Source organism: Taudactylus pleione, unplaced genomic scaffold (genome assembly GCF_031769625.1).
Source record: "Taudactylus pleione unplaced genomic scaffold, aTauple2 ptg000483l, whole genome shotgun sequence".
Classification (NCBI taxonomy): Eukaryota; Metazoa; Chordata; class Amphibia; order Anura; family Myobatrachidae; genus Taudactylus; species Taudactylus pleione.
Window position 1 is genome coordinate 2,041,312 of NW_028284885.1, and position 23,748 is coordinate 2,065,059.

The following is a 23,748-nucleotide window of genomic DNA, read 5'->3' on the forward strand; positions in this document are numbered from 1 at the left end:
ACTTCCTATTTCTGTCTGCGCTCTCATGTCCTCTGTATAATTGTATCACTTCTACACTGTAATGTAATTAGCTTTCAATAATCACGTTACTGCTACTTTTAATTACATTTCATCAAACTGGGGTTTGGTTTCCCTGATCTTCCAGAAACCTAATGTCTGATTTATGTCTGTGAGCAGTAATTATAGGGTCAGTGTGTGATTATAGATTAGATCTAAATGTGCCCAGTTATGGAACAATATAAAGGATCCCTGAATGGAAAATTCATTTTGTCTGATATATAATAAAAAAAAAAAAGTGTAATGTATATTATTTGTAGATGTTATTAGTGGAGGATTGGGAGATTATAAGAAATAGCGGAAGACGGAAACCAGTAATAGTCAAGTATAATCTACAAATTAATTATTTTATTCTTTAATTGAATTACCCTCTGATTTTCCTCCTGTTGATTATACTGGAGATCCTTTGGCTATGGGATCGGTATGAAGTATGGCCGCCCAGGGGGAGGGATGCTGGCACCAGCTGAAGCCAATTTTGGATAATAATTGAAGAGGATTTCTAAACCAGAGTTGCCCAACCCAGTCTGCCAGTATCATCTTAGGTCACAGGGGTATTCAACATCCTCCCTTCCAGCTGTAGTGGCACTATATATCCAAGCATGCCCTAATAGCAAAACTGTGGCAGGGTGTGCTGGGATGTGTAGTTCCACAACAGCTGAGGGGCCGGGTGTTGATTACCTGTGGCTTAAGCTATATCCAGTAGGAGGCGCAATACACAAATCAGCTTCTGTATAGATTACAATGAGCCTGTGAGGACTGAGCTGAAATCCTGACACCTCTCTCCCTCAGGGGTAATGGGTGCTTGTTCCAAACTGTTCAATGTCTGCCTGATACACAGGACACAATGTGTCAGGGCAGTTTATACAGGCTGCATCGCATCAAACATGGGCAAACCCGCATGTGGGGACCACAAGACCCTCATTTAAAAGCGCATCCCCTCAGGCCACGGCCATTATGATTTCCAAAAATGTTACAAGAGTCTGATCAGTTTTTACCATCTTTATTCCAACTTCTCTAAAAATGACTGACTTAATGTAACTAGCACAGTCCATAAAATGGCCGTTAAAGTGGAGACATTGCCCATAGCAACCAATCAACTTCTATCTCTGATTCGTGCCTCATTCATTCCTACTGGGGCGGCAGGACAGGCGATGTGACTGAAGTGAGAGCAGGCTGAATGGTGGCAGTAACGCCCCACCATCCTTGCTTTGTGCAGCCCCCAGTAAAAGGGAGAGCCCTCCCCCCCCAGTGGTGCTGTAACCCATAGCAACCAGTCACATTTTAGCGTTCAGTAGTAGAGTGCATGGCTGTTTGGTTGTGACACCAGGATGGTGCAAAGGCCGGGTCACAAATATGCTAAGGAAGCCGGCAGTGTCAGGCCATGTTTTCTGTGCCTCAGATAATATACCTTACAGTATATAATGAGGGAGGTGACATTATTGGGGTGATGACCGGCTAACGCCCCGTCTCCGGTTACAGGCAGTGAAAGGGGAGAATAACTTGCACCATATGGGTGTCTGCTAATTGCTGGATCCAGGTCAGATGAAGTAATTGAGTGTAGAACATCTGTATCGTGCTCTGGTGTGACCCTCGCTATGCAATAGGGGGGGGGGGGTACAAGACAGCTGCTCCTATAGAGATAGAGTTATTGTTTAGCCCCCCGGTACTATAGGTTCACAGCAACAGATGGACGGGGTGAGATCTTCGCCTAAGCTGAGTGACATCATGTAATGAAGATTATCCGCCCAGTAAATAGTCTTTATTCCCTTACATAGCGCCATGACAGGCCGTAGCACTGTACAATGAGATGACCCTTCAGTTCTACGCAGGAAATTAGATTGTTAACTTCAAAGTTACACACACACCTCATTAATCATAAGCCAATTAGCCTAGTACTATGGCTTTGGTCAGCCGGAAGAATGAAAGCACCCAGTGACCCCAACACAGAGAGAACATACAAACTCCATACATATACAGTAAGCATTTTAGTCTGGGACTTATGGAGTAGGCTGAAGACCCCAGCACCAACCACCATCACTGAGCTACTGTTGCCCAAAAGTAAACTAAAAACTTGGCATGGCCACCTGAGTGGCACCATTGTGATGGCAGAGGCTCATAGTTTCTATACTAAGGATTAACCACTGATGGCTGATTGGATCGCCACCATAAATGGCAAACCTATGGTTATCCGCCATCACTGGCACAGATCACAGCAACGGTTTTTTTTGTTTTGTTTTATCCTTCCCTGGTGCCAGGACACAGCACAGCTCAAGAAAATGGCCGCCAGAGACCTCAGGAGGTGACGTGGCCCGAGGAGGAGAGCAGCTCAGCGTAGCCAGACCACAGTGGAAAGGCGCGCTTTAGCTGAGGAGCCAACTGTTAGACAGGGAAGGCAGCCTCCCCTGGCCAGCATTTAACCCCCGGGACACTGGTCTCGCGCCCTTACTATCCAGCACGTGTCCCTGGTAGTCCAGTGAAAGCACATGACTCCACCGCCATCATCCCCAGCCCCGGAGGTAAAGACTGCGATTTCAGCAGGACACCACTTACGCAGTGAACCACCGCTTACCTGCCCCAGTCCAGGGATCCGCCGATATCCCCGGGTCAGTACCGGCGTCTCGGCGCCAGCGGGGTGACAGAGCGGCAGCGCAGACATCCCATGGACTGTCCGCTCTGAAGAATGGAGAAACCTTAAAATAATAAATCTTCAGAGGCTGTTGAACAGCCCCACTGTGCGCAGTGACCCGACTCTGGCCGGGCACCCAACGAAAGTGAGGTGCCTCTGGCCCGGGGTAGAGGCGGGAGACCCAGTGCATCCTGGGAGAAAATGTTAACTGTGTGGTGCCCGTGAGACTCGCCTATACCCCAAGGTCTCCCTGTGGAGCCTATTGACCCTGTAGTAGAAAAACAAAACAACAACTTTATTTCATGTCCCCAATTAACTGTAAGAGGATTTGAATTTCACTATTAACTTTTCTGCTGCCTCCTTATGTGTGAAAGTGTTTTCTAACCCGTGTGAGCCAGACACCAGCATGGCTGGCAATCACTGGGGTACAACCTAGAACATGACAGTGCTGGGCAGTTACTGGATACATCTCCGATGGTTGGAGACCTGCGGACACAAGGGCTGTTCTCCAAAACGGGGGCGTGTTGACCCCATTTTGGAGGCGGGCCGAGCCCATGGTCTGCGTCGCCTGACGCAGACTTCCTGGACCCCGGATGACCAGTTCCGACAACCAGGCTGAGTAAGTTTCAACTTATGCAGAATGAGTAAAGCAGCAGCCATCGCGATCAGGGACGCGCAGTCAGCGTAGGCAGAGCCTCCCCAGCCATTGACCTCACCGCGCGTCACTGATCGCGATCGATGGTCATCCTGTGGCTGTGCAATACTGGCGTCCATCGCTGCAACGGGCCCGGTGTAAGCAGCGGACAGGTCTGTTAGATAATCGCTCTACAGACAGAGGATCGGTGATTACATTAAACGGGAACCTATATTCTGTCCAGTTCTTCCATACATGGTGAGCACATAGAGGAATTGTGCTCTGTAGCTGCCTCTATGTCACACACATACTGAGCACATTATAGGCCTGTTGCAGAGTATTCCGCCGCTGTGCTCCAATAAACAGCACACAACTCCCATGGTTCTTCTCTTAAGATGTGTGGCAGAGGAGGACAGCAGCACATGACAGGCACTTACTGTACGTCCCCCGCACACCCATGTTTTATACACTTATTATACCAGACCCAGAAGTGCCCGCCTCAGCGTCTAGTGGTGGCCGCACCTCTGTGGCATTATGCAAAACAGTGTTTGAAACAGTATTTTGTGAAACAAGGAATCCCTCGCTCTCCATTATGTGATTTACAAAACTTTATTAACACAACATGTTTCATTCAGATCCCATAGGTCTCTGTTACAATGATTCAATTATTTGCTTGTTGAAAAATAAAACCAAAAATTAAAAAAGCAAAAGAAAGTACAAAAAAAGAAAAGAGCTACTACAGGAGAGGATCACACGGCATATACAGAAAACTTGTTATAGATGTTATCGTTTGGCAAAGTCACGCGGCTGGTTCCATCCAGGTCTGTTCATGAATATGAATTCCGTTTGGCCTGTCTGTCACTCATGTCAGGACCAATCGGATGAGACCTGGCTGGTTGTCTCTCAGGATGTCCTTCTGTGGTCCCTGCAGCCTATTTGGGGGAGGGGGAATCAATCATTCAACAGAGGACAAGGGTCAGCCAATCAGATTATAGATATGATCTATCTTGTAATTTGCATTAAATGACAGCTACAATCTGATTGGGTGTTACAGGCAACATCTCCCCTTGTCCTCATTAGAAGGATTGACGAATCAAACTTGGTCCTCAGGCCTTCTAACAGTTCGTGTTTTCTAGGTCACCTGAGGATCTATAAAAATGTGGCAGTTGGTCAATCACCAGTGCACCTGCTGGGTGACCTGGAAAACATGACCTGTTTGAGGTCCTGAGGACGAAGTTTGAAAACCACTGTGCTAAACACATTCGCCTAACTGTGAATCTACAGAGCGCGAGGGGATCACTGTCTGGCACTGCGGCTGTTTTAGGGCCACATGTGGTGTGATGTCAGGACCATTACTCTATACCAGGTGTAACATTGCATTATGCTTTAGGTGAACTTGGACATAAGGGAGAACTGCGCTTAATGACTAACAGAATGGACTTTTACTCTAAATTGCCACTAGAGGGTGCAAGACCCTAGGTAAGTTAAAACATCAATGAAGCCGTCATCAATGCTCATATACAGATGACCTCACTAGTGATCGTTTTTGCATAAGGTTTGTTGATTTCTGTGCCCATTTCTCCACATGGGGATAGGTACACAGTCTTTGTGGGTTGTACGGCTACAAGAGACCTATAGAATTAGATACGTCTCACCCAGCCCATCCTATGGCAACACTTACAATCTCCATCTATGTTTAAGGCACTTTTCTCATCTCCTGAATTACTGCAGCTTCCTCCTCTATACATTTCATACTGGTCCTTATGATTGTAATTATAAATGTCCGCTGACTTTACCCCGCCGGGCACCCAGCACGAGGCCATCATTGTAGTGATATAGAATATTATACTTCCCACCCTCTCACATGCCAATCACTACCAGCATTTTATCTAAATTATTTTTATTTCTGGTTTCTATATAAACACACAGATCCCTGAACTGGAAAGTAGCGCTGCCGCGTCCAGGCTGCGATAGAACTTCTTACAGAATAAAGGAATAAAGTTACGTTTCGTCTCCCATCTCTCACTTATTTTTCTTCCACCTTCTTTACAAACTGCTGGATGTCTTTAGCCAGAATCTCCGGCTCTTCGAAGGCAGCGAAGTGGCCCCCTCGGGGCATGTAACTAAAGGAGACGACGTTGACGTATTTCTGCTTGGCCCACACGAGAGGGCAATGCAACAGCTCGTTGGGGAATGAGGCGATGCCCGTGGGTACCGTGACGCATATTCTGGAAGACATTAGGAGAGAGAGAGATAGTAAATAGCATGAACTGCACCGTCACATAAGCTGCGATCTTCAGACTGAACGTTACAAGACGCAGGACTCTTATTACACTACAACCAAAAAAAAAAAGTTTTTAAATATTTTATTAACTAAAGGGATCTTCACTCAGAAATCTGTATGACAATTGCCTTTAGCTCAAGGTGCCCTTCAGCAGTCTCGCAGCTGCCCTATGATTCTGCTGAAGGCTAATATAATATTAAACAAACATGCACTAATGACGGACGTTCTGATATTAGAGTCCAGATTTACTTTACCCTCAAGTCGGTAAATATTCCATTGCTCTTGAGGTGCCTCTGTTGCCCAGGATGCGTCATCCCACCACCCCCGAGCTCAGTGACGATCGTGTTACCAGCCCCCTATTCCCGACAACCCCGGATCTCCTCTCCAGCACAAACTCCTGCATGGGGAAACCAGGAAGGGGCTCAGGCTGGATTTAGATTTAAGGTTCTCGGAGATCAGACCAGCAGGCAGTGGCTGATCCAGCAGCTCGGTCTATAATACCGTCAGTACTTACCTAGCGTTACCATAATAGACCATCAAAAGAGGATACATAATAGTTTCTGCGGCTGATGAAGACCAGGTGATATGAAATCTTGGGGTCAGCCGGCCACAGAGGGGCAGATTCAAGTAATGGCGACAGCTTTAAATGCTGAAAGTTGATTTCGGCCATCTGGGCTCAGCAGCCGATTCCCTTACAGACGGTGCGGGGAGAAGACAGCGGTCACCTGAAGTCATCTACTCACCACATCACCATCATTCCCATATTGATCCAGCCCGGTTATTATTGGGCATGGGGACGTATCGGAGAAACACACACAATGCAAACACTGCAGAATATATGTAGCCAGATTACTAATTTGTGATTGTAACAAAGGAGGAGATGTATCAATCAGAGAAGTTGCCCATAGCAACTAATTGGTTGGTTGGACAGTGGCAGGTGGGGAGTTTGACTGGGGCGGTACACATGTCAAACCGTAACGCAAGTGTCCTAAGGCGAGCTCAGGGACGACAGAAACCTCCCGTCCAGTCATTTATTGAGCACAGTCTATGAAAGGAAAGTCAGAAGCTGATAATGGCAGCAGTGATGTGGATGTGATACAGACATATATTACATTGTATCTGTGGTAGTTCTGACCTTCAGATGCCATCTACTAAACACACTGCATGCACAGAAGTTACTCTACAAATATAATAGTATCCAGGGCAGAGCGTAGATATGTCGTACCCAAGGGTACTGAAAATAAAACTAAAGAGACTGAGAAGAGAGCAATATATGTAGTATGTGTGAGTGATAGAACTTCAATAGAATACATATTCTTTCCTTTATCGCACACACAAAAGGCGTTACCACGAGCCATCGACACTACCCTAAATCCAGTAGGACCCAAGAAACTGCGCAGTACGAGGCACATACTTTTCATGCTTGGCCACGCCAATTCCTTTGCCCACATTCTCCTTGTAGAACCTCATGGAGGGCACAATGGAGCCGGTCAGCCAGTAAATCATGATGTTGGTCAGAAGGTCGTCCAGGGAGAACTTTCTGCAAGGGGCGGAAAACATGGTGTCAACGCGGGAAGTCATTTCACCATTAGCCGATCAAACTAAAAGGGACTAAAATGGAATCACGTTTTAAATACAGCCCCATTTTATACTTTATTGTACAAAATGGAGTCCCCTAGTCTACCTCTCCAGGCCGCCATCCTCGTGATCACGGAAATTGCTGTCTGTCCAAGTTGAGAACTTCTCCAGAATGTAAGCGGCAAGTCCAACGGGGGAGTTATTCAAGCCACAGCCTGCAGGGGAAACAGTTTAGATTTTAAAATTGAAATGTTACTAATTTCTCCTAAATTAGTTAAAAAAAAAACAACAACAATACAAGATACAGATGTGTCGATGAATCCGCATACATTGTTGCTACAGTCGCACCAAACAGCTTGGAGCACCAGGTCCCGCGCAACTCGGCTTCAGCTGGGAGTCTATCGCCCGAAAATGCATCATAGTCGCAAAGTGTCGCATATGAAATTATTCAGGCGTTTCCTGGCGCGTCCTATTTGCATCACTTGTATATCTGTGTGCACCCGAGCCTGAATCTGTATATGAAGCTCTACGCTGCAGCGCTCGCGGCTTTTTTCCACGCCAAGTTCCTTTGTGCTTCGTATACAGAATCAGTCGCACACAGATGTACAAGTGTCGCATATGAATATTCAGTGCTGTGTCCTGGTGCGTCAGAGGACATCATATTGTGACTAAGACGCATTTTTCAGGCGGAAAAGGCACCCGGGCGCTAGCATAGGTGAAACATGACCCAACAGCTCACTCGCGACAGGCGTCTTGCGCTGCATGACGTATCTAGATAGATGTATGAGGACATCCGTACAAATAAATGCTTCTCGGCATTCAAATAGTTATTTTTATGAACATTTGTGTGAAAATCGGAGGTAACAAATCGGCCCCTTCTATATCCATGCGCTATATTCTAGGTTACTGAGCCCCATAGGCACACCGTAGTTAAGGCGAAGATGTAATCTGGGATATAATGGTGTTGTGGAAGTTACTGGAGCAGATTCTGAGTAGGCGAGCACATAAAGGTACTGTATACACACAGGCAGCAGCCACTGACTGGCTTGGCTTATTGCCCTGCGATTTCATTAATAATTGGCTTTAAACAAGAGCAGATGCCGTTAGTGAATGGATCAAAGTTCCATTTAGCAACATATTTGCAATGTGGGGAAAGAGCCTGGGTCTAAAATCCTCCGATCAATGGACTTTATTCATGGAAATGACACAACAGATGCTCCTAACGAAATGAGCGCGTTACGTCATCGAGTCAGCGCAGATCCTTCATCTATAGAATTAGCATATTGCTCACATAACATTCGCAGATAACCCTTTAAAAAGGAAAAGGTCCATTTTGTATTTATTCCAATCCATGCGAAGTTTCTCCCCCTGAGGCTCCGGAGACGGCTGATATTTATAAAATGAGAAATATCAGGTTATATTTGGAGAGAGAGGCCTCCGCCATAGCAGTATATATCCTCTCTACACGACAGCTTTTATCCCAGACCGCCCAGACTCAGAAACACATGGCGCCAGGACGCAGCAAGGTGCCAACTCTGCTCGTAGGTTAAAGGGCTTTATGTGCTAAGCCTTGGAGAAAGATAAAGTGGATGAAGATACAGGGCCTGATTCAGCGTTGGGAATAGAGTGAGATCTCTCTCTCAACTGTGAATCTGAACAAACCATGTTGCAATACAAGGGGTGTAAATACATACATTTTTTTTGCATGTGTGTAAATACTGGCTGCTTTTGCATGTAGCCCACAAATACTGCACAGCTTTATTATTACTCTACAATTTAGATGTCAGTTTGGAAACACTCCTCCCAAATCTAAATCTCTCTGCACATTTTATATCTGCCCCCCCCTGCAGTGCAGCATGGTGTCACCAAGATGATCAGTTGAGAGAGATCTCACTCTATTCCCAACTCTGCATCAGGCCCAAAGTACCAATCGTCTACAAGCCCTACACTGCCTCCCCTTCCCTTTTAGAACACAATGTAAGGTTTTCACCCTCGCTTACAAAGCCCTCAGCCTCTCCCATATACATCTCTGATCTCCTCCCTTCACTCTCCTCTCCGCTTTCTTCGTTCAACAAATGCCGCCTCTCATGCCAGCAGATTACTTCCTACCACTCCAGCCTCCAAGATTTTGCCCGCGCTGCTCCCCACCTCTGGAACTCTCTCCCTCTCCCCATCAGACTCTCCATCTCTCTACAAACCTTCAAACTGGCTCTCAAGACCCACTACTTCATCACAGCCTTCCAGCTCTCATCCTAACCTGCTGCTACTTGCTCCTTCCTCCCTGTCCACCTGTTTGTCCGTCCTGCCCCTTTAGGGTGTAAGCTCTTACAAGCAGGGCCCTCTACCCTCTTGTGCTTCTCCCTACTTTAGTTTCATCTACTTCTTACTCACCACTAGGGCACCTAACACTCGGGGGTCTATTTACTAAGCAGTGTTAGGAGACAGAGTGAAAAGTGATAAGAAACTGATAAGGTGCCAGCCAATCAGCTCCTAACTGTCATCTCACAGGCTGTGTTTGAAAAATGGCAGTTGGGAGCTGATTGGCTGGCACCTTATTACTTTCCACTCTGTCTCCTAACACTGCTTAGTAAATAGACCCCTTGGCTACTTTGCTCTGTTGCTTATCTGGGTGTTATGGTCGCTAATGTAGCAATGTATATATTATCCATGTTCCTTGTCCTGTATTGTATTGTTCTGTAAGTCGCTTGTCAACAATTTGTTTATGTACTTTGTAAGGCGCTGTGGAACACTTGTGGCGCCATATAAATAAATAATAATAAATAATAAATCAGCTCCTGTCACTTTATAGGCTGTGTTTGAAAAATGACAGTTAAGAGCTGACTGGTTGGTACTTTCTCTATCCCCTATATCTCTTTCTTCAAGGCTTAGTACATCGACCCCAAAGTCGGGCAAGAGAGTAAGACTACTGTCTACCTTACGCCGATTAGACATTTACACCATCAGTCGTTTTTGACAAAATCCCAAAAGCTAAAACGGACACGACTTTTTTTTTGGAATACGCTCTAAGTCACAGCGGCGTATATATAATGTGCAAGGGGGGGGGGGGGGGGGGCCTTATTTTCTCTGCTCCCCTTTTCAATCCGCTTCTCCGCTCACCCGGTCGCAGTCCCCTGCTCATCCCTCTCCCATCAGGGGCTTCACTAATCACTACCCACAATCTTTTTCCAGCATCAACCGCCCCCCAAAAAAAACAATCACGCAAACTTCAAAACTACATAGAGTGATACCACAAACAGCCGCACTTTGAATTTTAATAATATTTAAAATAAAAGAGAAAAATTGGACTCATCAACGGTGTCAGTTTTGAGCGCTTTACATTGTTTTCTTAAGGCCACTATACACGGTAAGATTCAAAGTTGGTAAGATGAGTTGTAAGATTGCCCTTGAAATTCTTCATACGATGTGATGAAATTGTGTACGATTGATCGTTACGATCATAGGATAAGATGCATAGAAGTGTATCACATCGTACACGATCAGTTGGGATCTCTCTGCAAAACCATTTGATCTGCGATCCAACTAGACGACGGCGGGGACGCGCATCGGGGTCGCAGAAGACTCAAAATACACCTATTTTCATAAGATTGGTCTGTCCAACCCGTAGAAACTGACAAAATCGTGTTAAAAATCGTCCCTTGTGTGGGCTCCTTTATATGGCACATTTGGACTGATGTGACAAACTATATATTCTCTGTAAAAGCGCTGCGGAATATGCGTGCGCTATATTAAACTGTAAATATTGTGGTGAGAGGGGTGGTCTCTCACCTGAATTGCCCACATTCCTGTGAGATCAGCTCCCTCCAAGGAGCCTAGAGGGAAGCCTGAGTGGAGGTGTTGCACAGGCCCAACTGCAGCTCATCACTGAGAGACAGGAAGGGTGTAAAAACTCTCATACACAAAGTCCTCTGGGCACGGACGCCGGCAAACGGCCAGTTAGTAGGCCAAAGTTCTGTAGTACCAGGGACTGATGATTTTGGCTATGCTGGAAGAGCATGGCAGACTGACCATTAAGCACTGGAACGTTTACTTTCGCCTGTTTATTTTTTGTGCCTTTATGTCCAGGCCTAAGCCTGTGTACAGTATGTTGAAGTGAAGTGTCTGCTGCCATTAAAGACCCTGCTTTACCAAATGCCTGCCTGACAAGTCCTTATTTCTACACCCCGTGTCACAATATATGTACATGTATCACGTTACTAAAACAGAAGAGTCCAGAGTTTCCTTAACTATGCCATTATAGTGCAGGTTTTAAGGATATCCATGTTTGAGCCCAGATGGCTAAATTGACTGAGGTACTAATTAAGTCACCTGTGCTGAAGCATGGATATCCTTAAAACTTGGACTGTAATGGGGAAGTTTGGAAACCTCTGGAATAGTTAATGAATGGGAAACAGCGCACACAGCTGGGTTTCCTATTATACTACAATGCTGGATATTCCCCACACACAAGCACATGTAATATAATACACTCGGCCACAACTCAGGTTTCTATTAGAATCTCAGCAATAAAGCACCTTTATGACCAGAAGCCAGAGCAAAGTTCACTACATCTGGGAACAGACCGTGATACAGAGGAGATAGAGAAGCCAGAAACCCTCGTGCTCAGTCTATGTCACCACTTCTTATTTAGTGGCGATTTCAGGCTCCTAAATAACAACTATGAAATACAAGATATATTCTCTTTGTATGACCCGTCTTTGGATAAAGACACTAAGGGGCAAAATCAATTAGCCTCGTTAATTTAGCGCGTGGGGAAAAGGGTGATAGCGTTGGACATTAACACATCAGGCTATTCAATTAAAAGCCCCTTTCCTTGCGCGGTATATTTGCCGCTAACCCATAGATTCCGGGACAAGTACCCGGAGCTATGGGCTGATGCGGCTGCAGTGATAAGGCCAGAAATCCCTATAAGGCACTTGCACCTATTAAGATACGGCACTAAGTTAGAGACAGAATAAATTAGAATATTAACATTTATGTACCGCCAGGATAATTGGTGCGCATTTTACATGTAGATTAAGTGAAGACATTAATGTGGCAATTGTTCTAAACTTGAAGTCATGAAATTGCTGAACTCTGTATTTAAGTAGAATTACATTTTACTGTGTAAAGTTTGGGTTCCAGGTTTATTTGAACAAAAGAATTGTAATGACTAGCTTGTGTCATCAGCGGTGCCCAGAAATTAGGTAGTTGGGGTCCTGTCTTTTCTTTCTTTTTCTGAAACATCCTGAAATGTTAAAAATAAATTTAGACTGGTTACTATCTATACTGTAACACAGCAGCCCCTGTACAGCCATGGCCAAAAGTTTTGAGACTGACAAGTATTGGTTTTCACAAAGTTTACTGCTTCAGTGTGTTTAGACCTTTTGTCAGATGTTACTATGGTATACTGAGGTAACATTACAGCATTACATAAGTGTCAGATGTTACTATGGTATACTGAGGTAACATTACAGCATTACATAAGTGTCAGATGTTACTATGGTATACTGAGGTAACATTACAGCATTACATAAGTGTCAGATGTTACTATGGTATACTGAGGTAACATTACAGCATTACATAAGTGTCAGATGTTACTATGGTATACTGAGGTAACATTACAGCATTACATAAGTGTCAGATGTTACTATGGTATACTGAGGTAACATTACAGCATTACATAAGTGTCAGATGTTACTATGGTATACTGAGGTAACATTACAGCATTACATAAGTGTCAGATGTTACTATGGTATACTGAGGTAACATTACAGCATTTCATAAGTGTCAGATGTTACTATGGTATACTGAGGTAACATTACATAAGTGTCAGATGTTACTATGGTATACTGAGGTAACATTACAGCATTACATAAGTGTCAGATGTTACTATGGTATACTGAGGTAACATTACAGCATTACATAAGTGTCAGATGTTACTATGGTATACTGAGGTAACATTACAGCATTACATAAGTGTCAGATGTTACTATGGTATACTGAGGTAACATTACAGCATTACATAAGTGTCAGATGTTACTATGGTATACTGAGGTAGCATTACATAAGTGTCAAAGGTTTTTATTAACAATTATGTTAAGTTTATGCAAAGAGTCAATACTTGCAGTGTTGACCCTTCTTTTTTTCCCAAGACCTCTGCAATTCGCCCTGGCATGCTGTCACTCAACTTCTGGGCCACATACTGACTGATGGCCACCCATTCTTGCGTAATCAATGCTTGGAGTTTATCAGAATTTGTGGGGTTTTGTTTGTCCACCCGCCTCTTGGGGATTGACCACAAGTTCTCAATGGAATTAAGGTCTGGGGAGTTTCCTGGCCATGGACCCAAAATGTTGATGTTTTGTTCCTCGAGCCACTTAGTTATCACTTTTGCCTTATGGAAAGGTGCTCCATCATGCTGGAAAAGGCATTGTTCATCACCAAACTGTTCTTGGATAGTTGGCAGAAGTTGCTCTTGGAGGATGTTTTGGTACCATTCTCTATTCATGGCTGTGTTCTTAGGCAGAATTGTGAGTGAGCCCACTCCATTGGCTGAGAAGCAACCCCACACATGAATGGTCTCAGGATGCTTTACTATTGGCATGACACAGGATGAAGACTTTGGAGGACAGCCCGGTGTTAAGAAGGGCAGCAAAGAAGCCACTTTTCTCCAAGAAAAACATCAGGGACTGACTGATATTCTACAAAAGGTACAGGGGTTGTACTGCTGAGGACTGGGGTAAAGTTATTTTCTCTGATTAATCCCCTTTCAGATTGGTTGGGGCATCTGGAAAAACGCTTGTCCGGAGAAGGAAAGGTGAGCGCTACCATCAGTCCTGTGTCATGCCAACAGTAAAGCATCCTGAGACCATTCGTGTGTAGGGTTGCTTCTCAGCCAAGGGAGCGGCTCCCGGAGACCTGGGCGAGCTCCCTGTGCAATAAGAAACGTCATAGACCTGGGGGTGTGGCCTCGTGGGCATGAGGTCACGCCCCCTTTTGCCCACATAAGAAATACCTGGAATTGAAAATGTTGGGAGCTTTGGGCTCAGCTAGGAAAGTGCAAGAAGTAAATGCTTAAAATTGTAATTCCTGCTCAACTCAACACCTTCATTGGTTTAAACATTTCCAGAGGTCCCTTAAAAGGCAGCACGCACGTCTACCACACAGAGTTATATATATATTATATTTGATTTAAGAACTTGGTGTTCTGCAACAGCTGCAGTACCACATGTCACCTACCCCTGATCTAGAACCTCCTCTGATCTGTGACAGTGTATTATTATTATGTATAGTACATATTGTGGGGTGTTTTGTATTTTGTAGTATTTCCTATACCTGATACGCCTATAGCGGACATATGCTTCCTTTAATGTGTTCCCACACACAGTGGCTGAGGTGGGCTGTTTGCGTACATCATCAGTGCCAGATAACGAGTAGGAGGTCTCACCGAGCAGGACAGATGGCACCAGGAATAGTTAGGGAGCCAGAGGTATTATTCTAGATGTAAAAGTGTATTACGCCCGTAAACAAAAAAAGGTCTCCCTCCCCCTTAAATCATAGTAAAACGTGTTAGTGTGTAATTTATTCATGTGCATATTTTATGTTTATTCACACAAGTTACTGTAACTCTTAGGGGTTGATTGGGATTCTTCATTATGGTGCCGCAAAACGTCCGCAGCGCTGTACAGACAATCATACAGAACATTTCACAGGAGTATACAGCGGAATGTCATAGAGCACGACTGACCGACCCTGTGGCTCCCCAGCTGTTGTGAAACTGCAAATTCCAGCATGCTTTACCAGCTGATCGGTGGAAGAGTATGCTGGGACTTGTAGTTTCACAACAGCTGGAGAGCCACAGGTTGGCCAGGCCTGCCATAGAGGCTGTAACCAGTGACAATGGTAATTTTAAGCTGTCTGTGTCTAATTACATTACCCCCCTTGTGGAGTCTTGTGCGGTTCCTGATTAATTAATTGACATATCCAGCACAAGGGCTCACATGAAAGCCTGCTAGCTCTGACATAGGACCAAGTACGCATAGGCAAATGCAGGGGGGGGGGGTTCTGGTTGCCTGGAAACCCCCTCCCCCAGCCTACACCATGATGACCACAATAGAAATAGCATATAATACTAAGGTTGCATGTCTTTAATAGCCCCTCAATGTCACAAATGAAATAATTAGCACCTCCTGTTGGGGGTGCACTAATATAGACCACCTATAGGGTTAATTAGTAATATTGTAAAATAATAAACTAGCCAGTACATAAAGAGACCAATCTGTACATATACTGTATGTCCTGGGTAGGGCTAGGTTCTTTTTCTGCCCCCCCAGACTCACGGACTTGCTGAAATGCCCTGGAATGGTGCCCACATCTGAAATAAAAACATTCAGCTCAGGCAGGATGGCCCTACTGCCGCATATAATGGCTTACTGCGATCGCTGGTCCTGTATATGTCAGCATTATTATATACACTATACTTTGTATGTATGACGTATATTATAGCTACTTAATTGCTAATTATGCCCTCTTCATGGACTGGTCACACTTGCTGTAAAATCAGGCATTTGGAAACCCCCCTCTAGAAATCCTGCGTTTTCCACAGAGTACGGATCATTAATATAAAGCACATGCAAAATCTAAGCGGAGCCTCACCAGCCGCAAATGAGAGAGCAACACCCACTACCCACATCTGCAAATGGGCTGATGCCAGGGAAAGACTGCAGATGGGCTGATGCCAGGGAAAGATGCAGGGAGAGAGGAAGCATAACCTGCCTAGTACCCACACCTACTGGGCGTTTACAACCAGTGGAAAAGGAAGGAAGGGAGGGGCCATATCTTGAGACTGGCTACAGAAAGCAACTGCTTAGCAGAGGAGTAACAACCTTGTCCACCACACAGCCGCAATCTTCAATAAGCCACAGAAAACTCAACTGAGCGGATCCTTCACCTGCTGTGTACAAAAACACCCACTCGCTTTTGAAATATACTGCCATGTAAGCGCCTTGCCCACATTTCCTGAAATCATGGGCTTGCGAAAAACAAACACTTTAATTGTAATTCCTGCCTACAATCACCTTTGACTCAAGACGTTCATTGGTTTAAACTTTTCCAGAGTTCCCATAAAAGACAGCACGCACGTCCACCACAAGGAGTAAGAGATCATTTATCTATCTAAATATATATATCTCACAGGGGCTCTGCACTCACCGTAATAACTAACAAGAATAATAATACACAATATAAACAGTGGGGTTTTGGTTCATGAATTGATCAATGCATTTAAGCTTGCAATAAAATAGCCAGGTCATGAAGAAATCAGTAGACGAAACGCGTTGGGAACCTTACCCCTTGTCCTAGGAAAAATCCTATACCTTGACTCAGATAAGCCATTATTTTATTCTCCTGCAAAAAATTATTATTTTCTTCTTTTTTTTTACTGATTTGTATATTTTATTGAACTGGCTATTTTATTAAGGGAACTTCCCTTACTGAGCAGTTCCACTGCATATATTATTCTTGTATTCTTACTTGTTTTAAATCCCTGGAATAAATTGTACACTTTTAATTTTATATTTGTATTTACACTTTTTATATGCATGGATTTTATGCTTTTAAATTATTTAAAACAGTTCTTCCGTTCACTACTATGCACTTTACCTAACAGCACTGTGCACATAGGGTTTTTTATATATCCCAAAAATTATGTTGTTGGACATATACACTTAAAACACTTTTGCATATAACTAGCGGAAATGTCAGCCAAAGTCGTTCCCCCCCCCCCCCTCTCTCTCTCAGTTACAAAAGTAGTATATCACCAATACTACACACTATTGACACGGAACTAACGCCCACTTAGAGCATTGGGCTTATCTGCACTATCTACCAAAGTTTGGTATCACTCACCTCTCATTTTCGTTTACTGTGAATTTTTTTTTTATTTTTATTTTTTACTGGCGCCGAATCCACATACATAAAAATATTATATATATATATATATATATATATATATATATATATTTATATATTTTATTATTATATTTATCACTCCAAACCAAACAAAGCCAACGTTTTGGTGCTCCTCAAGGATCCCAAAAAATCCCCAATATAGAAAAACAGAGGGAGGGCACTCAGCAGATTTAAGAAATAAAATCACATCTTTATTACTTAGCTTTTAAAAAATAGGACAGGTCGACCTTTCAGTCCACATCGGGACCGTCTTCAGGACACATACATAGGTCTCTCCACAAGCACCTATGTATGTGTCCTGAAGACGGTCCCGATGTGGACTGACACGTCGACCTGTCCTATGTTTTAAAAGCGAAGTAATAAAGATGTGATTTTATTTTTTATATCTGCTGAGCGCTCTCTCTCTCTGTAATGATTTAAGTTTTTTCACATATTACTCAAGTTCTTAAATCATAATTCAATCACTGTAGATGCATTATAAGATAATCAGTAATATATGACTCACATACTAATGAACACGAATCCTATATAATGAGCATTGCGGTACATAATGCATTTAATATTCTCCTGCAAAGAAAATGCATTTGTATAGTGCAATAAGGATAATATGTCACCTCGCTATTTACAGCCTTTACATTTTAGAGAGAACGGATGACAGACGGAGCCTTTTGTTATTTGTGCGTCCATGAGGAGGCTCAGTTTATCAGCTTAAGTGGAAAATGCGTCAACATCGTCTCCTCCGTCTAATTTAAGGTTTACGTCACATCACAATTTACGGTGACAATATTCTAAGCCAGAGATTATTCATTGAGCTGCTAATTTATTATCGTGTAAAACTCCACACTGTAGGAATTAACATAACTATTCAAAAAGTCATTGTGCAGAGGATAAATTAGAAAAAGCTGTGAAAAGCATTATGGCCGCGTACTCTAATACACATCATGGATGAAGCCCCAACGACTACAGTGGAGGCAGATTTTTTTGATACCAAACTGCATTCCCAATTGGAAAAATCAGGACAACTTAGGCCACACCCCTAAAACACACTCCACCCATTTGGGCAATGCCACGCCCACTTTCACGCCAGGTCACAGCCCCTTGACTGACAAAACTCAGGATTTATTGAAAGTCACAGTAGTTATACATTATAAGAACCTGGAGCAAAATTCATGACAATGCAGATAATAGAAACAGCGCAGGGATATTCAATATGCGCCCTCCAGCTGCTGTGGGACTACACATACCAGCGTGTCCTGCCACAGTATTGCTATTAATCCATGCCTAAATTGTGGCAGGGTATGCTGGAATATGTAGTCACACAGCAGCTGGAGGGCCGCATTTCAAATACCCCCCATCCTACCAGAATTTGGGAGCAGGTTCAGTGACCTAGAGGTGTATCGGTGGTCAAATCGGAGATTATTTTATTTGGTCTCCATTTCTAGGACATTTATTAAATATTAGACGGATGCAAGGTTCTGCGTGGATAATCTGCGTGCTGTGGAGCGGGCAGATTGTCAGCTCTTCGCCCCAGAAACGCTTCTCACCTGCAGTATCGGGTTTGGTGGCCTGGAGGTGCATGTAGCCGCTCTCCTTTGCAATGTGGTAGAAGAATTTCTTCACGAAGGGAAACATCCTCCTCACATCCTCGTCCTGTAATCCGAACATCCCCGGGAAGTACTGGCCAAGCAATATGGAGAGCAGCACCGGCAGCTTGGGGTTCAGCGCAGCCACCATGTTGAGGTGCAGACCTTTCACGTTGCTTAAAAGGACAAAAATAAAGAAAAAATAGTAAATAATAAACATTTATTTTGCATGAACATGGTCCAGTCATTCACTCCCAGCTGAGGCAGACGACATGTTCTGCAAGTAGCGATGAGAGAAACCATCCGGCCACTTTAACAATGTGCCTGAATTTTAGCAGCTGATGAATTCGTTTGCCAATGAATTTCACACCGACTGGTGAACCGGCCCACCCAGTTACTGAGTGCAGCGGCCAGCTATAGCCTCTGTAGAACCAGTTCTACCAATATTGTCTATGGGAGCAGGAATCAGCGAGTTTGGGGCAACCTCCCCTTCCCCCGTCCAACTCATACCCCCCAGTGGCGGTCCTGGATTCACAGCACTGGTATGGTTTAATAAAAAAAATAGCAACAGGCTGCCCTCCCCCAATCATTCACTGCCCCCCTTCTCCCCAACCATCCACTGCCCCCTTTACCCCCATTCCTCCACTGCCCCCCCATTACACCATCATCCACTGCTTCCCCCGCCCCCCCCATCTCATCCCCCACTGGGATTTCATTATAACATGGAGTCCATAAGTGGGGGGGCTACCACGCCTCTGTGACAGCCAAGCTGGTCTCTCTAGCAGGGAGGGGGCACTAAATATATATATATATCATATTGGGGGCTGGTGAAGGGGAGTTTTGGGCCCCAGCCTGCTTTTTACCCCAGCCCCCAAAGCTCAGGAGCAGTATGGAAGAGACACAGTGCTGGGCTGGTGGTAGCCCCAGAGATTTTTGTATCCCTCCCGATAAGTACACCAATCTTGGGCTGAGCAGCCTATGGCTCTGTCCAAGCCGTCCAGCATTTGGGCTGGTTGGAGATTTGCCTTTAAAAAACGCAGACATTTTGCCAGTCATTTGTGTTGTTTTAAAATTAACTGGGGGCATATTACCGTATGTGGTGTTCATTCTAGCCCCCTGCACCTGTCACACCCCCCCGTGCAGTTCCTCTTTCCTGCCTGGAGTGTCGCTCCCTGCTCTGGTGCTTCTAGCACACTCAGCTGATGCAACACACTGTTGAGATACAGTGGGGAGTGTGCTATAAGCACCAGAGCAGAGAGCCACAAGCCCAGGCAGGAAAGAGGAACGGCACGGGTTGTGACAAGTGCAGGGAGCTAGAATGAACACGAAGCTTGGGCCCGAAAATGTACTTAACCCAATCAACATATAAAATGGACAGAACCCAAAGCAACGCAACAGGAGGATAACTGCGGCCCTGATTGGCTGATGGTGAAGGGAAAGGTTTTTGTACCTCTGTAAGAGAGACTAGCAGTGCAATGTTCTGGGTGTAGTGAGGTCCAAATATAATTTGAAAATATAAAGTTATGGCTGAATATAAAAATTTTCAATGCAGTACATTTGTGTGTGTGTTTAATCCAAATTATTACTGTATCTGTCTCAATGGCATCAATATAAAAAAATATAATAATTCAATACATGAGTGACTTGCGTAGGATTCACACCGGAGCCTCACCTAGGAGCAATCTGTGCAAGATTCGTGCAGATCATGGATCCCCAATCTCCTCCCTGAGCGTAGAACTCGCGGAACCCCAACCTTTGCATCAACTTGTAAAAGATACGAGCGGCAGCGACTGAGTCACATCCTGGGGGGGGGGGGCACGAGGAGGAGGGGGGAATAGAGGAGTGAGACATTATTGACCTTTAAAATTAATACAGTAATTGGTGGACACAGAAAATGAAATGTCAAATGTTTGCCCAAATTTTCATCATCATTCAAGCACTGCTGCTTGCCCCCAGCAATCCCCACTTTAAAACACGATCTCCATGGGGGAGAAAACAATTAATCACAGCGTAGATCCTCCCCATGTATGTGCAACGGCCCAATACCTGGCTCCTCAATTCTCGCTCTCTAAATCCTGCACATAGAGCATTTGGGAGGAGTAAGAGGTGCAAACACTTGGGGGAACAATGGAGCTCAGGCCTAACCTATCCCTAGTGGGCTTTACCATTAGAAGATCCAGCATAATAAAAGGCATTCCTTAATATCGCAATCATACAGGAGATATACCTTGCTTGTGAGACGCCTCTGAGAAGCCATAGCCGGGAATGGACGGGCAGATAACCTCAAAGTGTTCGCTCAGACTGTGGCTGGTGGGATCCGTAAGAAGAGGGATTATTCTGTAGAACTCGTAGAAGGATCCTGGCCAGCCGTGCACCATGATAAGGGGCTTGGCAGTGCGGCCGGCTGGGAGATTTACCGGCTTCACGTGAAGAAAATGAATATCGATACCTGGGAAAACCAGACGAACATTCTTATCGTTCAGTCCTACAAGAAAATCTGACACCATATACCACAGGCCTACACTTCCATTACACACATCAGGGTGACTGTATATATACACCACAGGCCCACACTTCCATTACACACATCAGGGTGACTGTATATATACACCACAGGCCCACACTTCCATTACACACATCAGGGTGACAGTATATACCACAGGCCTACACTTCCATTACACACATCAGGGTGACAGTATATACCACAGGCCTACACTTCCATTACGCACATCAGGGTGACAGTATATATACCACAGGCCTACACTTCCATTACACACATTAGGGTGACAGTATATACACCACAGGCCTACACTTCCATTACACACATTAGGGTGACAGTATATACACCACAGGCCTACACTTCCATTACACACATCAGGGTGACAGTATATATACACCACAGGCCCACACTTCCATTACATACATCAGGGTGACAGTATATACACCACAGGCCTACACTTCCATTACACACATCAGGGTGACTGTATATATACCACAGGCCTACACTTCCATTACACACATCATGGTGACAGTATATATACCACAGGCCTACACTTCCATTACACACATCATGGTGACAGTATATATACCACAGGCCTACACTTCCATTACACACATCATGGTGACAGTATATATACCACAGGCCTACACTTCCATTACACACATCAGGGTGACAGTATATATACCACAGGGCTACAATTCCATTACACACATCAGGGTGACAGTATATATACCACAGGCCTACACTTCCATTACACACATCAGGGTGACAGTATATATACCACAGGGCTACAATTCCATTACACACATCAGGGTGACCGTATATATATATACCACAGGGCTACACTTCCATTACACACATCATGGTGACCGTATATATACCACAGGGCTACACTTCCATTACACACATCAGGGTGACAGTATATATACCACAGGCCTACACTTGTGGTAGAAATAGCGCCAACATGTCCTTACTTTTGCGGTGACCTGACACTTCCTCGGCTGACAGATTTACATTAAGAACATATTGCACAAGCAGCTTATTCACGTTACAGATCATCTGTCAGGACCTATACTGATCCCTATGCTGTGCATGAAGGTATGAAGAAGGAAAAGATGCCCATCACCATTATTTACGGTCACTTCTATGCTGAATATTTCATGGCTATCAGCGGAGACATCTTAAGCTGCACCGCGTTAAGATCAATAGGGCCCTCGGAGACTGTAAATAGCGTTATATTCGCGTTTCTTGCCATTCGGAAATTATAGTGAAGGATTTTTCCCTTGATTTCCCCTAACAGATAATATACACTTCAAAAGAGGCGACACGAGAAGCTGCACATTTCAAACTTAATTAAGCATGAACTATTTTTACAAGTGCCGCCCGTCTGTAACTAATTCTGGGTGATTCATATTTAATTAAAAACCTACACTTTTCCCACGTGTAATATTCCCCCTGGATGCGGGCAGGAAAGTAGGGCAAAAATGACAGCAGATAACGGAGGCGAGCGAGTCAATTAGACTGCACTCATTAACGAGGATCTGTAAGACCTGCTCCGCGCGTCCCCGCTCTCGGATTATCTATCTGCAGTCATGACGAGGGATTTATAAACAGTTATCCAACTTCAATCTGATACTAAATCCAATATAGGGTAAGATAAGAACTGTACACGAAAGATACACTGCTCAATCCGTAAATTGATGCACGATGGGGCTTATTCAGCTTAGGAAGGAATTGGAAAGCCAAACGCAAGCAGCTTTGCGGTTCAGTCCTTGCTGCATTTGTGATCATAGCACTGCGACCGAGCTCGCAGGCGGGGATCACCATCACGACCATCGCTCGCGATGGCGGACGGCACCAGGCCTCTGGCCTTCTGAGTGAGCCTCAGCTTACTCAGGCTGGCCGGCTTGCGAGGCCAGGAAACCCTGGCCACTCCCGAAAAGCTGGGCATACACTTCTCCCCTTCCCCACCAGTTTCCGGGAAGGTTGGCCATCCCCGCCCCCACACTGCCCCTTAAATGCCTGTAAGTGTCAATCAGGCAGAGCAATCACGCAAGAACTGTTCTGGCAAATGCCCGATAATCGTAAATCTGTATTCAGCATTGCACATAGGCGCAATGCTGAATCAGCCCCCATGTTCCAAAGCACTTACAGCAGCGATCCCTTTAAAAAATAAAAAAAAATAAAAAAATTTCAACATACAGAAAATAAGTAGAAAAAGAATCTGTATATTTCTAATTTTTCCTTGGTTAGTTTCTTAAGAATGTTGTTCTTAATTATGGATATTTCTGCAGATTTTCCACATTGTTATGTGACTACCATGGCAACCACAGACACTCCACCCCTCCCCTGTACACACAGATTTTTTAATTCTTCCTCTGGGGAGAAGTAATATCTAGTTATATACCCTTAATTCCAAGTCCGAGAAAAATTAAAAAAAAGGAGAACATACTGCATTAGAGCCACATTGCTACACTAAGCTGCCCACTTGTAATATTGTGGGCCTAGTTATTATAT

General features: G+C 44.5%; 1 protein-coding gene across 1 annotated transcript in view; it reads right to left on the bottom strand.

Annotated features, from left to right (window-relative positions):
* Positions 1 to 3,907: 3,907 nt before the first annotated feature.
* The window catches only part of EPHX1 (epoxide hydrolase 1), a 41,909-nt gene continuing 22,068 nt past the window's right edge, over positions 3,908 to 23,748 (bottom strand). Inside the window, exons 4-9 of the mRNA XM_088449370.1 lie at positions 20,959 to 21,180; positions 20,404 to 20,533; positions 18,693 to 18,907; positions 7,286 to 7,394; positions 7,016 to 7,141; positions 3,908 to 5,545 (exon numbers count right to left, since the gene is read on the bottom strand). Coding sequence (XP_088305496.1) covers positions 5,344 to 5,545; positions 7,016 to 7,141; positions 7,286 to 7,394; positions 18,693 to 18,907; positions 20,404 to 20,533; positions 20,959 to 21,180 — 1,004 coding nt within the window. The 3' untranslated portion in view covers positions 3,908 to 5,343. The remainder of the gene's footprint in view (positions 5,546 to 7,015; positions 7,142 to 7,285; positions 7,395 to 18,692; positions 18,908 to 20,403; positions 20,534 to 20,958; positions 21,181 to 23,748) is intronic.